Source organism: Choloepus didactylus, chromosome 19 (assembly GCF_015220235.1).
Source record: "Choloepus didactylus isolate mChoDid1 chromosome 19, mChoDid1.pri, whole genome shotgun sequence".
Lineage (NCBI taxonomy): Eukaryota > Metazoa > Chordata > Mammalia > Pilosa > Megalonychidae > Choloepus > Choloepus didactylus.
In genome coordinates, this window is record NC_051325.1 from 51,203,890 (window position 1) to 51,217,086 (window position 13,197).

The following is a 13,197-nucleotide window of genomic DNA, read 5'->3' on the forward strand; positions in this document are numbered from 1 at the left end:
TGCTGTCAGTGTAAAATAATACACAGGATTTCAAAGACTTAATCTAAAAAATGTAAAATATCTCACTACTGACTTCTTATATTGATTGCATGTCAAATGATAATATTTTGGATATATTAGGTTAGACAAAACATATTATAAACATTAATTTCACTTTTAACTTTTTTTTGAATATAGTTACTAGGAAATATAAAATGACATATGTCACTTGCATTTGAGGCTTGCAGTATGTTGCGACAGGACAGCAGTGGTACAAGGTTTAATGGGGAGAAATGGAACCATGAAATCAATGAATTCAAGGGGAAGATGAGATAAGGAGGAAGAGGGTTTACACTGAGACCGACCCCAAAGGTGAGCATGAACCTAAGTGCAGTTTGACCCAGGGGAGCTGAAGGTCCAGGTGAGATGAGCTCCAGGGGCTCACTGATGGGGTCTCCTGATGAAGAGACAGTGAGAAAAGCCTCATGCGAAGGAAGAGACCCGCAGCTCAGGGCGGGGGACCCCTGGTCTTGCTTAGGAGTCTGAGGATGGTTTATACAGGGGACCAAGGAAGAGGCCCAGGGGCGGCCCTGTGGGAATAAAGGGCGCAGGGTGGAGAAACCCTCGGGCACAGCGGCCTTGAGCCCCTGTCACACCACTCTTGGGGGATGTGAACTAAACCTTGTAAGGGACCTGCTCTCACCTGCCCTATCTGGAGCTGTAGTGCTGTGAGGTGAGGAACCTCAGCTTCCTGCTGGCATCACTTTGGGGAACTGGGTTGTGGCATTAGCGATAGTGTCAGCTTCCTGCCATGACCACCCTCCCTGCCCCCAGGAGCCACCAAGAAGGCCGAGCACACCCAAAGCAGTGGAGATTGGTGGAGCAGGGAGTCTGTGCACACACACCTGTTTGCACACAGGTACACATGCATACACGTGCACACACACACACACGCACACATGGGCTGGCTCTTTTGTTTGTTCTACTAAGACACTGTCTCCTCTGAGAGCCCCGACCACCACTGCTACCCAGCACGTCACCCTCTGATTTCCATTGAAGCATCTGTTCCTTTTTGTAAGAATCTTATGTGTCTACTTGCTATTATGCTGACTATCTGTTTCCTCCACTCCATGAGGGCAGGCATTGCGTCTTACTCATTATAGTAGCTCCAGGCCCTGGAAGACTATCCCGGCACATAGTAGGGACTCAATAGGAATTTGTTGAAAATAATGGCTGGGTCATGTTACATCTCTTCTCCTTAAGACTTTGGAGAAATCCAGGAACAGTTCTGCATTAGGAAATGGTTAGGAACCCATCTCCTTAATATCCAGCCACAAATCCACATGGGTGGGGCAACCCCTGCATCTGGATTTGAATCCACTTCTCTGCATGGAACTCTGCATGTCTACATGGCCTTCTTGCATCAGGAGCCTTAGACCCAGCATGGTGACCCGGGTAGATGCCGCCTGTCCTGCGGGCCGAGACACCCCCCGTGGCCCCAGAGGCCCTCCAGGCCGGGGACGCTTACCCAGCTCCACATCCTGGTCGTCCGTCAGCACGAGGATGATGTTGGGGCGGATGTTCCTGCGGTCCCTCTGAAACCTGCCTTTCAGGCGGTGGTGCGACAGGAACGCGGAGCTTCCGTCCAGCAGAGAGAAGACCGTTGTGGCGGCGAGCAGGCAAAGCAGGAGGCTGGGGGGTGCCATTGTATTATTGTAATTTTTTGCTGGTCTGTTGCTTCTTTCAGGATGCAGGACTCTGTAGTTGTATTTTGTGGATGTTTCTTTTCCCCTTTCCCTCTTTACCCACGGATCTAAAGAAAAAGAATCAGATCAATATTTATATAAAGGCTGCCCTACTGCCAGTCCTTGCATAATGATTTGTATACTGTCTTCTGGCATTTGAGATTTGCTTTGGACAGGGGTAGCAATAGCAGAGCAAAAACCTAACTGTTAAAGTCAGAAGAAAAATATGTGCAATTTTCCTAGGCAACAGGCTGGCAGAAAAGCCTTTGGAGACCATTCTGCAGACAGAACTTCTCCCCAGGGCTGGAGATCCACTGGATGAGGTGGAAGCAGCCCAAGGTCCAAGTCAGATGATCGGCCTGTCCCCCCCAAATCCAACCAGGTCCACAGACAAACCCTCCCCAGAGAAGGGAAAAGCAGCAGCCTAACTGAGGGAATAAGTATCTCTGGTCGTCTTTTATCTGCTGGCGCCGTGGGGGATGCGGGTGAGCAGGATGACGTGCCAGCTCTCTCACAGTGTGTAGCCCACTGAGGGGGTTTGCCTGGCCTGGGTGCTGGCAGCAGCACCTGCTTGGGGCTGGTAGATTCCCGTGCTTCAACCCCGCTCCTCACTCGCCAGCTCATCTTCCCCATCAATAAACCAGTGAGGAGCCTCAGTTTTCCCATGAATGAAATGGGGAGACGCAGCTGTTACAGGAACTCAACCCCATGGGATGTGCACAAAAGCTCCATGTCAGCTCATCTCATAGCTGTACAAAAGTTATTCCTGTACTTTTAAGTTACAGAATGTACAAAAAGACAAAGAGACAATGAAGGGCTAAAAGGTTTTGAGAAAAGAAATGTCACATCCCACGGTAACAGTCAACTCCCCGGCCCCGGGTGGGTGAGGCCACAGACGAAGGTGGGTGAGGGGAGGTGGGGTCAGTGATTGGGGCTCGAGTGGTTTTCTGATCTTGCTCAGCTCTCCGCGGTCATTTTTCTACTTCTCGAGGAAATGAGCCTTCAAGTCCTATCCTAAAATAGACTTTTGGTCTCATTTATTTAAAATGAGAGAGAGGAAGAGAGAGACAGGCAGACGTGCTGGGAGGAAACTGAGTGCCTTGGAAGCTGGGTTGAGTCACCATCCCTGTGACCTTGAAGCCTGGCACGCAGCCACCTAAGTGGTCTCCCTGCTTCTCCCCCTGCCCTCATCCTCCAATTTTCCTCCAGGGCAGCCAGAGGGGTCTTCTGAAAATGAACATCAGATCATATTACTCATCCGCTCAAAACCCTCCCTTGGGTTCTCATTGCCCACAGAACAAAATGCAAACTCCCTACCAGGGCTTGTCACGATCTGTCCCCTGCCCACCTGTCCCCCTTCCTCTCAGTTGCTCGCTAGCCCCACTGCCTTCTTTCTGTTGCTTGGACAAGTCAAACTTGTTTCTGTCTCAGGACCTTTGCACTAGCTCGTCTTTATACCCGGAAAGAGTCTTTCCCTGGATTTTGTAGGATGGCCTTATTCTCCTCTACTAAGTCTTGGTGCAAATGTCACCCCTTTGGATGGGCCTGCCTGACCGCCCTAAGATGGCACCCCCACCCCAGGTACGCTATTGGATCATGCTGTTTTATTTCCACCATAATCCCTACTACAATCTGTGATGAGCTTATTTATGGCTCGGCTCTGCCCCACCAGAGGTTCAGTTCTGTGAGAGCAGGACTGGGTTTGTGTCATCTGCAGTTTTGTCCCCAGCACCTTGTACAGTGCCTGGCACATAATTGGCACAAAATAAATATCTGTTGAATAAATGAATGCAGACTTTGATAAGGTCCTTCACGTTCTGCAGAGTGAAGGATGCTGGGCTCAGCAGGGCTGCGCCATAACCTGGGTCTACACAGCCAAGAGTTCTCCATCACTGTCGCCCAACCCAGTAACACTCTACGGGACACCAAGGAGGAAATCAGCTGCTCTGAGTTGTCCAGACAGTGCTGTGGTTCAAAAGACCCCAGGAGTTGTCCCAGTGAGAGCTGCTCTGTTTGTCCCTCCAGATCCATTCTCCACTGCTCAGTACCCCAGAAAACCAATCTCTGCAGACTGACTCGCCAAGGCACCCCTGCTCTCTAGCTTCCAGCTGGTTCTAGTAGGGCCTGAAGAAGCAGGGAGGCAGGAAGTCAGTGTATTTTTCTGCTGTGCTCCCTCTCTAGCATGCAGTAACTCCCCAATACTTTTATCCCTCTACATGTGGCCACGGCTCCTATCCGGGACCCCTCCAAGCTCCAAGCTCCCCCCACTTCTAGCAGCAACACTCCTTTCTCTTGCTGTCTCCAGCCTTGGGTAGTGGTGGCTTGTCTCTGTTGCTAATTTCTGGGTGCTGCATCACTCCTTGTTGGCTCCCAGCTATCCCCATGAGCACGCTGGCTCCCTTCACTGAAGTGACCTCACAGTCCCTGGATTTGGCAGTAGTCTGGCCAGGACATTGCGTCTTCCTTCTGGCATCTCCCCTACCCCCAGGGGAGGCCAAGAGCAGGCTCCGTGCATTGCTTCCTTCCTCAGGGACCTCCAACAGGACATCTGTGCAGAGAGATGCGCCAAGAGCCATATTATCAGTGGAGCTGGGGGACAGACCCGGTATAGAGGAACTTAGCATGGGAACTGTGAGTTTCTCAGGTCCTGGGGGACAAGCACAGGCTCCCTTCTCAAACTCCTCGGGTATTGAAGCGTCCATCTGATGACAGCGAGGGCCACCGCCCTGAGCACTTATTAGGCACCTGCTTTGTGCTATGTGGTGTGATGGTTAAGAGCATGGACTTTAGAGTTACTTGCTGAATGACCCTGGACAAAGTTACTTAACTCCACTGTGCCTCAGTTTTCTCGTCTATAAAATGGACATAAAGGATTAAATGAATAACACAGAGAATGCTGAGAATAGAGGCTGGCACCCAGTATAACTAGAAAACATTATTCATTGTGCAAACCATTATTCAATTATGTTCACAGTCATTGCAGCCGAGGCCTGTGCTAAGCACTTTAGTGGCAGAATTCTACTCCTTCCCACACCCATTTCACAATTGAGAAAACTGAGGCTTAGTCACTGTCCCAAGGTCACCCAGCAAGAACAGCAGAGGCAGCTGGGACTCTGCTCTCCCTGAGTGCCGGCGGGGGCTCCCTCACCACTAAACTCCTGTTTCCCAGCTTTCCCCATTCAAGCACGGCAGTCACACTGCTTGCTCTATCTGCATCCCCCCCCCCACACTATTATTTGCTTAACATGTTTCTTTAAACAGTCTCATTTAAAAATAAAGACACAAATACATGTTTCTGAAAAAGAAAACTTTCTATGGAGGATAAATGGAAAATCAGCATCCTTGCTATAAATACAGCTAACCACCAAAATAAAGACAAAAAAGCTAAAACACTGTTACTAAATTCTCTCACTTGCTTTTTAAGAGAGATTAGCAGGCACTGAAGAGTCAAAGCACATTAGCACTTTCTGCTGGAGATAATGGGGAGGCTGCATGGGAGTTGGGAATGGAAATAGGGTAACATTCTAGTCATCTAATTGGTCCCTGAACTGCTCCAAATCACGGAGGAATCCTCAAACTGTGCTGTTTATCAGTTGTCAGTGTCTCCCTTTGGGCAGTGCCCCGGGATGCTTTGCACTGCGGACACATCAATCAGTCCACTAAAATGCACATTCATGTTCCTTCAGATACACAGGCATGGAGCGATAAAACAGTATTGAGAGAATTTCCAAGGGATTCTTATAAAAAGCAACTCTTACACCAGAAATAATAATACCAACACTTACTGAGAGCTTATTGAGGGTTATAGCCTCTGTTCTAAGTATTTTGCATACATTGACTCATACAATCTGTGTATCCACTCAGTGATATTAAGCCCATTTTACAGAAGAGAACACTGAGACACAAACACATGGTTAAACGAGTGGCAAGCCAGGGTTCAAACCCAGGGTGGCTTGAGTCCGCCCAATGAAAGCAGATTTCTGAGCAACTTCCTAAGAGTCTCTTAGCCTCAGTTTCCTCTTTTGCCAAATGAAGCAACAGGTGGCCAGGTGCTCTCTGAGGGCCTTTTTGGCTCTGGGATGCAAAGGTGGAGAGTGGGGAGTGCAGGCTGTATCGGGAGCCCGGGGTCAGGTGGGGCTCAGTGCTGGGAGGATGGCACCCGTGGTGGTCTCACAGCACCCTCGCATCGAGTGTCCACAAGCAACCAGCCAGGATTCTCTTCCTCTGGATGGAAGTCAAAGCTCCGCAAACAGAGGCTGGATAATAACCGGAGCTAATTATTTCATCAAATCAAGTCATCAGAAGGTCGTTTTTGATGAATTCCCTCGGCGCCAACTTTTCTTGGCCTTGGGCCAACCTCTCTCTGGAAGCTGAAGAAATCAATTAAAAAATGACACAAGGGATTGAGCTCTCATGTTTTCCATTCTTGGTAAAAGATTCAAAGTGGCTGAATGAGAGTATCTGGGCAATTTGTGCAGCATGGGCAGCCTGACATTCCATCTGTAGCGTGGACACCAACTCTCAATTCCTACCAGCTCATTTCACCATCCCTCCAGCTTCTTCTCTTCGGACTGCATCTTTTCACAGCCCCTGGCAAAGCCTTCCTGCCCAGGGAGGCATCTCTGGAAATGCCCAAGTCCTGGAACATCCAGAAACACCACTGCTGCTTCTGGAATCATCTGTCAGTCTACAGAGAGGAGTGGGTCTCAGGGGTGACCAATGAGCCTCTGCCTTGCCTGCCACAGCTGCTGAGAAATGCCAGGGACCTCACCCTGTCTGACGAAAACCCAGAAAGGGCTGTTTTCCTCTATGGATCCCCAAATCCAACAAGGGGGGCAGAAGGGAGTTGGGGTTGGGAGAGAAGAGGTGGCAGAGTATGGGGCTGGCAGATGAGAAAATTGCCATGAGAGGCAAGAAGAAAGGAACTGACAGTGGGAGGAGAGTGTGTAGGGAGGCCAAGTGTACAGACTCGGAGACCCTCCCAGGGAGTCCAGAGAGCCCCACCACTCATTTCTTTCTTCGTTTATTTTACATATATTTATTAAGGTCCTACTATGTGCAAGGCACAGTGTTAGGTGATGGAATGATCTTGCTTGGATTAGAACAACAGCCTCCAAAATCCTAAGTGGCTTCCCTGCTCCCACCCTCACCCCCTTCTGTCCAGTCTCCATCCAGCAGGCATTAGGATCCTGTTAAAACAAAAGTCAGAGCCTGTCTTCTTCCACTGGAAACCCTCCCAGGGCTGCCTCTCATGCAGAGTAAAAACCCCAAACCCTCCAGAGACCTACAGGAACCTACAAAACCTGCCCCCATCACCTGCCTGATCCTATCACCTTCCACTCCCCCCCTCTAGCCGACCCCTCCCTTGGCCACACTGGCTCCTGGCTGACGCTCACACACGCCAGGCGCACCCGCACCTGCACCAAGGCCCTTTGCACAGCCGTGCCCTTTGTCTGCAGCACTCTTCATCCAAACCCAAACCAAATCTCCTTCACGTCTTTGCAGGTTAAGGCTGAATCCGCTCCCCCCACCCCTCCTTCCCCACCCCTGACAACTAGCCATCCTGCCTCTCCCACTAGAACGGCAGCTCCCTGAGGGCAGAGATTTTTGCCAGTTTTGTTCACGTCGGTACCCTCAACACCTAAAACAGTGCTTGGAACATAGCAGGTGTTCAAAATACTAACTAAAAAAGCACAGAACTCGCCCCCTCCTACTGGTAACAGCACCCGGACGTACAGTGCTGCAACCGCTTCTCCCCCCGTCCCTGAGGCGCACACTGACTGCAGGGCAAAGCACGTGACCCAGGCAGAGCCAATCAGAACACTCCATTCCTCTAGCCCATCGGATTGGTCAAGATACAGACATGTGACTGAGGTCTGGCCAATGAGAGAGAAGGTCTTGCTGAGCTGGTGGCTGCCAGATGCAGTGTGAAAGAGGAGACCGATGTGCTGGGCTGAATCAGGATGCACTTTGCAGCCAGTCACAGGCGCAAACAAGTGCCCTTTGTTGCTCACCACAGTCCATGTTAGGTCTGTGATTTGCAGTGGGCAAGCATCCAGACCAATGCTGTAAACGCCCTAAAGGAATAATGATGAATAATGACTAAACTGGATTACCAGCTTATCTGGAGCCCTGCACAATTCTAAGCATTTTTTCTGTATTAAGTCATGTCACCCTTACAACAGTTTTATGCGTTAGATTGCTACGTTTACAGATGAGGGAGCTGAGGCACAGAGAAGTTCTGTAACTTGCCCAAGGTCACACAGCTTGGGTGCTGAAATTTTATCCTTTTGGCCTGTGCTGGTTTGGAGCTGTTACGTACCGCAGAAAAAGGCCATATTCTTTTAATCTATTCTTGTAGGCGCAGACCTATTATAGATGGGACCTTTTGATTAGGTTGTTTCAATTGAGTTGTGACCCACCGCGTTCAAGGTGGGTCTTAATCCTTTACTGGAGTACTATATGAGGATAAAAAACAAAAAGAGCCAGAGTGCTGAGAGAGAGAAAACATCCAGAGAGCTTGGAGAGAAAGCCCCTGGAGGAGCTGATGGAGCCACTGAAACCAGAAGCTGAAAGCAATGAAACCTGGGAAAGAAGGACCAGCAGACACCAGCCATGTGCCTTCCCATGTGACAGAGGTGTCCCAGATGCTGACAGCCCTTCTTCAGAGTCCAGGTTTCATCCTGTTGATGCCTTGAGTTGGACATTTTGATGGCCTAAGAACTGTAATTTGCAAGTTAGTAAGTCCCCATTGTAAAAGCCAACCCATTTCTGGTATATTGCATTCTGGCAGCTTTAGCAACAGAAACATGGCCCTTCTCCCCATCGTCTCTCCATCCTGCCCTGTGCTCAGGAAGGCCCTCCTGGATGGGACACATCAACAGGCTTTGTGCTCTCTGGCTCCTGGGTGGGCTTGGCCAGGGGAGGCACTGACAGGGTGAGACGGTAGGAGAGAGAGGGCAGGGTATTTATTTCCTGGCACCTTCCCACCGGGTTGTTGTGAACAGGTGACATTCTACTGCTTGACTAAGGGCCACAGTTCCTATGGGTGGCCCTCTCCAGGTTCTAGCAACTGTTCCCTGCTGTCACCAGCCCCAGGGATCTGTACTATTTTCTTACACTCTATTCATACCTTCTTCTGTAAAGATTCTATCAAACTCTGTTTATCCCCCAGTTGGAGGGGAACCCCTGTTTCCTTCCGTGCCCTGGACTGATAAAGCAAACAAGCATTGTGGCTGAGCTTTGCATCCAGACAATCTGACCCTGGAGCCCACTCTCTTAACTCTGAAGGAATGATACAAGGGCTCAGGTTAAGTGTGTTGCATAAATGGGAAAAAGGGAAACTTTGGTAGCTGGGGGGTGGGGTGGGGGATGGGTAGTCAGGGAGGTCAGCCTGGAGTAGTACACACTGAGTAAAGCCTGAGAAGCCCAATAAAGCAAGGTTCTGCAGTACCCACAGGATTTGTATAAACCCTGAAGAAGGGGCTGGAGGACAAGGGTGATTTAGGCAGAGCAAACAGCAGGCAGGGGAACTCAGGCAGGAAAGAGGTGAAGCGGGAAGGATGGGAATGTGTGGTACAGAAATTGTGTAGACAGAGAGTGACACACACACACCTGTTAAACGTCACGCTCCCCTGGCATCTCCCCCTCCTCTTCCTGGCTGCAGGCTTTCCCCAGCCTTCTATCCTCCTTTCCTCAGCTGTCAAAGAAAGGACAGGAGCTCCTTTCACAGAGCCCTCTCCCCGTCTCTCTTTCTAGGTCCAGAGTCATCTGGTGGCTCCCTGTACTTGGAATCCCAGCTGGAGTGAGAGAACCAGGACAGTTCTCAAGACTAGGACAGGTGACAAGAAAAGGGTCCTTCAGAGGGAGGAGGGAAGGGACAGGTTGTAAGATATGGGCTTAGGGTCTGGGATGGGAAATCAGGCATAAAGAGAAGGGTAAAACGTAGGCAAAGAACTCAAGGCTCCAGAAACAGCCACCTGCATTTCTATGCATGCAACAAGAATTTCTTGAGGGCCTACTACGTGCCAGGCACCAATCCTGATGCTGGGGATGCAGCAGTGAACAAAATCAAGTCCCTGCCCTCAAGTAGCTGATGTTCTAAGGAGTCGACAGATCAAAAGCTAGAGTTGAAAGATTCCAGGCGTAGGTGAGAAGGGTCAGAAAATGAGATTGGAAATAACAGCAAACCACTGGGTAACTGTTAGAACAAGCTCACAGATTATAGCTGGAGTGCAAAGAAAGTTTAGAACCAATATATTCTAAGCCCTGGGATTGATTATCAGTTTCAGTTTGAGGGGCTGTATAATTTGCTCATCCAAATACCTGAAAACTCCCATGTGCAAGGGATTGTTCCACTATCAATGAAAGAAACAGAAAAAAATCCTGTCATTCTAGAGCAAAGAAAGACAAACAAATAAAGTGGAAAGCACTAGGGGGTAAATGCAATGCGCAGAGGTGGATCCTGAAGCCAGACTGCCTGGGTTGAATCCTGGCTCCACTACCTACCAGCTGCTGGGCAAGTGACTTAACCTCTTGTAGCCTCAGTGTCTTCCTCTGTAGAAGGGGGGCCATAATAGTATTTATCTTGGAGGGTTATGGGGTTGTATACAGCTGTATACAGTAAGCACCCAGTAAATGCTGGCTGGGTTATTTGTTGCATTTGAGCCACTCAGCATTCTCTCACCCTTTCTATAGCAACTCTCAGTTTTCCTTTGGAGGGTCTGTCTTCTCCCATGCGTGGACCATGAGGTTCAAATTAGGCCCCAGTTCCAAGGCTAGACAAGGCCTGAGATAATCAGAGCTTTCCAATCCCTCTGCCTCAGTGACTGGCCAATGAGAGTAATCCGGAATCTCTGGCCTGACTGATTTACTCCTCCCAACTGGCCAGGGAAGGGAAAGACTCTGGCGCCATCTTGCCTTATGTGGAGTGGAGAATGACATCGACGCACGGAAGAGAACAATGCAGCAAAATGGACTGAGCTTGGGTCTTGATTTTACCTTGGGATTCTTTTTTCAGGCACTAATAAATTCCTCTTTCTCTTTCAACCAGTTTGAGCTATTTTTTTTCTTTCTTTTTTTTTTTTTTTAGGTCAACTTTCTCACAGTTTGACTCTTTAGGGACATGAATCAAGTTCTCTTTTTTCCTTAGGACAATTCAAATTGCTTTCTCTGTCACTTGCAACTGAATGATCCCAAATGGCAGAGCAAGCTGGAGAGGCAGGTGTTGACTCAGGTGGCCTTCCAAACAGTGTTCTGTGTACAAAGAGAGCTGACAACATGGCCTGCTGGCTAGCCCACGGCCACACCTCCCCGGCCTGAGCCCAACTCCCAACTCGCTGCCTTATCTTGGGCAAACTTTCCTCATCCTACTTGTCAGATGATAAGAGAAAGGTAATGCAGAAAAGCGGAAGGGGCGTGGGCATGGTGAATTCTGGTCCTGACTCTGCCACTCAAGCTGCAACTTGGCTCTCAGCTTTCTTATCTGCCAAGGAAAACAGGCTGTTCCTGGGCATGGCTTTGAAGATTGGGAAGGGCAGAGACAGACTTCCCCGGCCTCCCTGACGGAAGGAGGCCTCCTCCTGTTACACCCAGCCTCCAACCCACGACTGCTCTCTTCAGAGGACTTACTGCCACCTGCCCTTCCCCCATTGAATCTTTGGGTTCAGTTTCCTATCTTGTGGGGGGTCATCTCCCACACCGGGACGTAAGCTCCACAGGGCAGGGGCTGCCTCCCTCTTGTTACCCCCATCACCGCAGCCCCTGGCACAGCTTCGGCACTAATTCTTCCAGTCGGTCAACTCATTTTTCCTGAGCACCTACTATGCATCGGGCCCTCTTCTTAGTGTTAGGGACCCAGAAATGAGCAAAACAGACAAAGGTCTTGGCCATCATGGATCAGGCAGCAAAATAAGTTACCGGGCTCGTGAGGGGACGAGTCGTAAGGACATCAAGCTGAGGAGGGAGGTTGGAAGTGCTGGGGGGAGGTGGTGATTTTAGATAGGGTGGTGGGTGGAGGACACGGGGGAGGCCTGAAGGAGGTGAGGGGATATGCCTTGTGGGATTTAGGGGAATAGCGTTCCAGGCATAGGGCACAGCAAGTGCAAATATCCTGGGCTAGGAATGGGCCTGGAGAGTTCAAGGAACACAAAGGAGGCAACTGTGGCTGAAGAAAAACCGAGTACAGGGAAAAGTAATACTCGGGAGGGTTCTAGCATAGAAGTGACCTGCCCTGGGTTTGTAACAGGACCGGCTGCCTGTGAACAGACAGTGGTGGTGGGGGGGAACAGGGAGGCCGGTGAGAGGAGACGGGTGTTTGGACCAGGGTGGAGGCAGTGAGCTGGGGAGAAAGGGGGGTGGGGAGGCTGCTGACTGCGAAGTAGACAAACTCTGGACACTCACCGAATGAATCAATGAACGAATGACTGAATGGTGGGAAGACTGGTAATATACCATGTGATCCAATTACTACTGCTGGGTAACAAATCACCCCAAGACTTAGGTGAGGGATGAAATAATTTCTTTATGCACAGACTACGGACTCCGTGCCCAGGAATTTGAACAGGATGTGGTTGGAATGGCTGGCCTCTGCTCTGTAATGCTGAGAGCCACAGCTGAAAAGACCTAACAGGCGGGGGTGCCGTGGGTCACCCCGAGGTGTCCTGCATCCTCAGAGCTGGTGATGGCCGCAGGCAGTCAGCCGGGACCTTGGGCGGGCTGTGGCCTGGACCCCTCCCTGTGGCTGCCCCATGTGGCCTGGGCTCTCTCACAGCGTGGTGGCCTCACGGCAGCATCTGGTTTCCTACATGGAAGCTTAGGGCTCCGAAAGCGAGTGCCCCAGCGAACATGGTGGAGATGCCTTGTCTGTTCCAACCTAACCTCAGAAGTCTTCCAGTGACACTTCCAACACAGACTGAGCAACAAGATTCAAGGGGAGGGGACACGACCCCAGCTCTTGACAGGAGGGATGTCAAGGTCACATGCCGAGGAGCAAGTGGGAAGTCTCCTTGGTTGCCATCTTGGAAAACACAGTCTGTGTGAGTCACAGGTTGGGGGAGGACTGGCACATCATCCCTGCTGGGAACCCAAGCGCGATCTGAGTCAGACTCAGGCTGTCCGTGTCTGCCGAGGTCTGAAGTTGGTGTCTGTGCCAATTTCAAAGATCCCCCGAGTGGCAGGAAGTCCTGGGGTGACCAGAAGCCTCCCCAAAGCCACCTTTCAACATATGTCCAAAGGGATTAAGTAAAGGATGAGGGTCCAGAGGGGCTTGGAGGGAGCAGAAGAGGCAAAGAGAAAGGCTTGGCCCAGGTGTGAAAGTTACATCAACATCCTCTTCCCTTCATTTCAGAGAAAGGATTTTCCCAGTTATAGCTGCATTGAAAACGTTTATTCTTCCCCACTTGGAAATTTTTTTTTTAATAACTTTTTAATTTCCCCACTTGTTTTTAGGTAGAAAGGAAAGTACCCAACAAAC

At 50.1% G+C, this 13,197-nt stretch overlaps 1 protein-coding gene across 3 annotated transcripts in view; it reads right to left on the reverse strand.

Moving 5' to 3' along the window:
* SULF2 (sulfatase 2) overlaps positions 1–13,197 on the reverse strand; it is a 116,753-nt gene that overhangs the window by 88,497 nt on the left and 15,059 nt on the right. For all 3 annotated transcript variants that reach the window (XM_037811929.1, XM_037811930.1, XM_037811928.1), the window contains exon 2: positions 1,508–1,792. In XM_037811929.1, coding sequence (XP_037667857.1) covers positions 1,508–1,685 — 178 coding nt within the window. In that variant the 5' untranslated portion in view covers positions 1,686–1,792. The remainder of the gene's footprint in view (positions 1–1,507; positions 1,793–13,197) is intronic.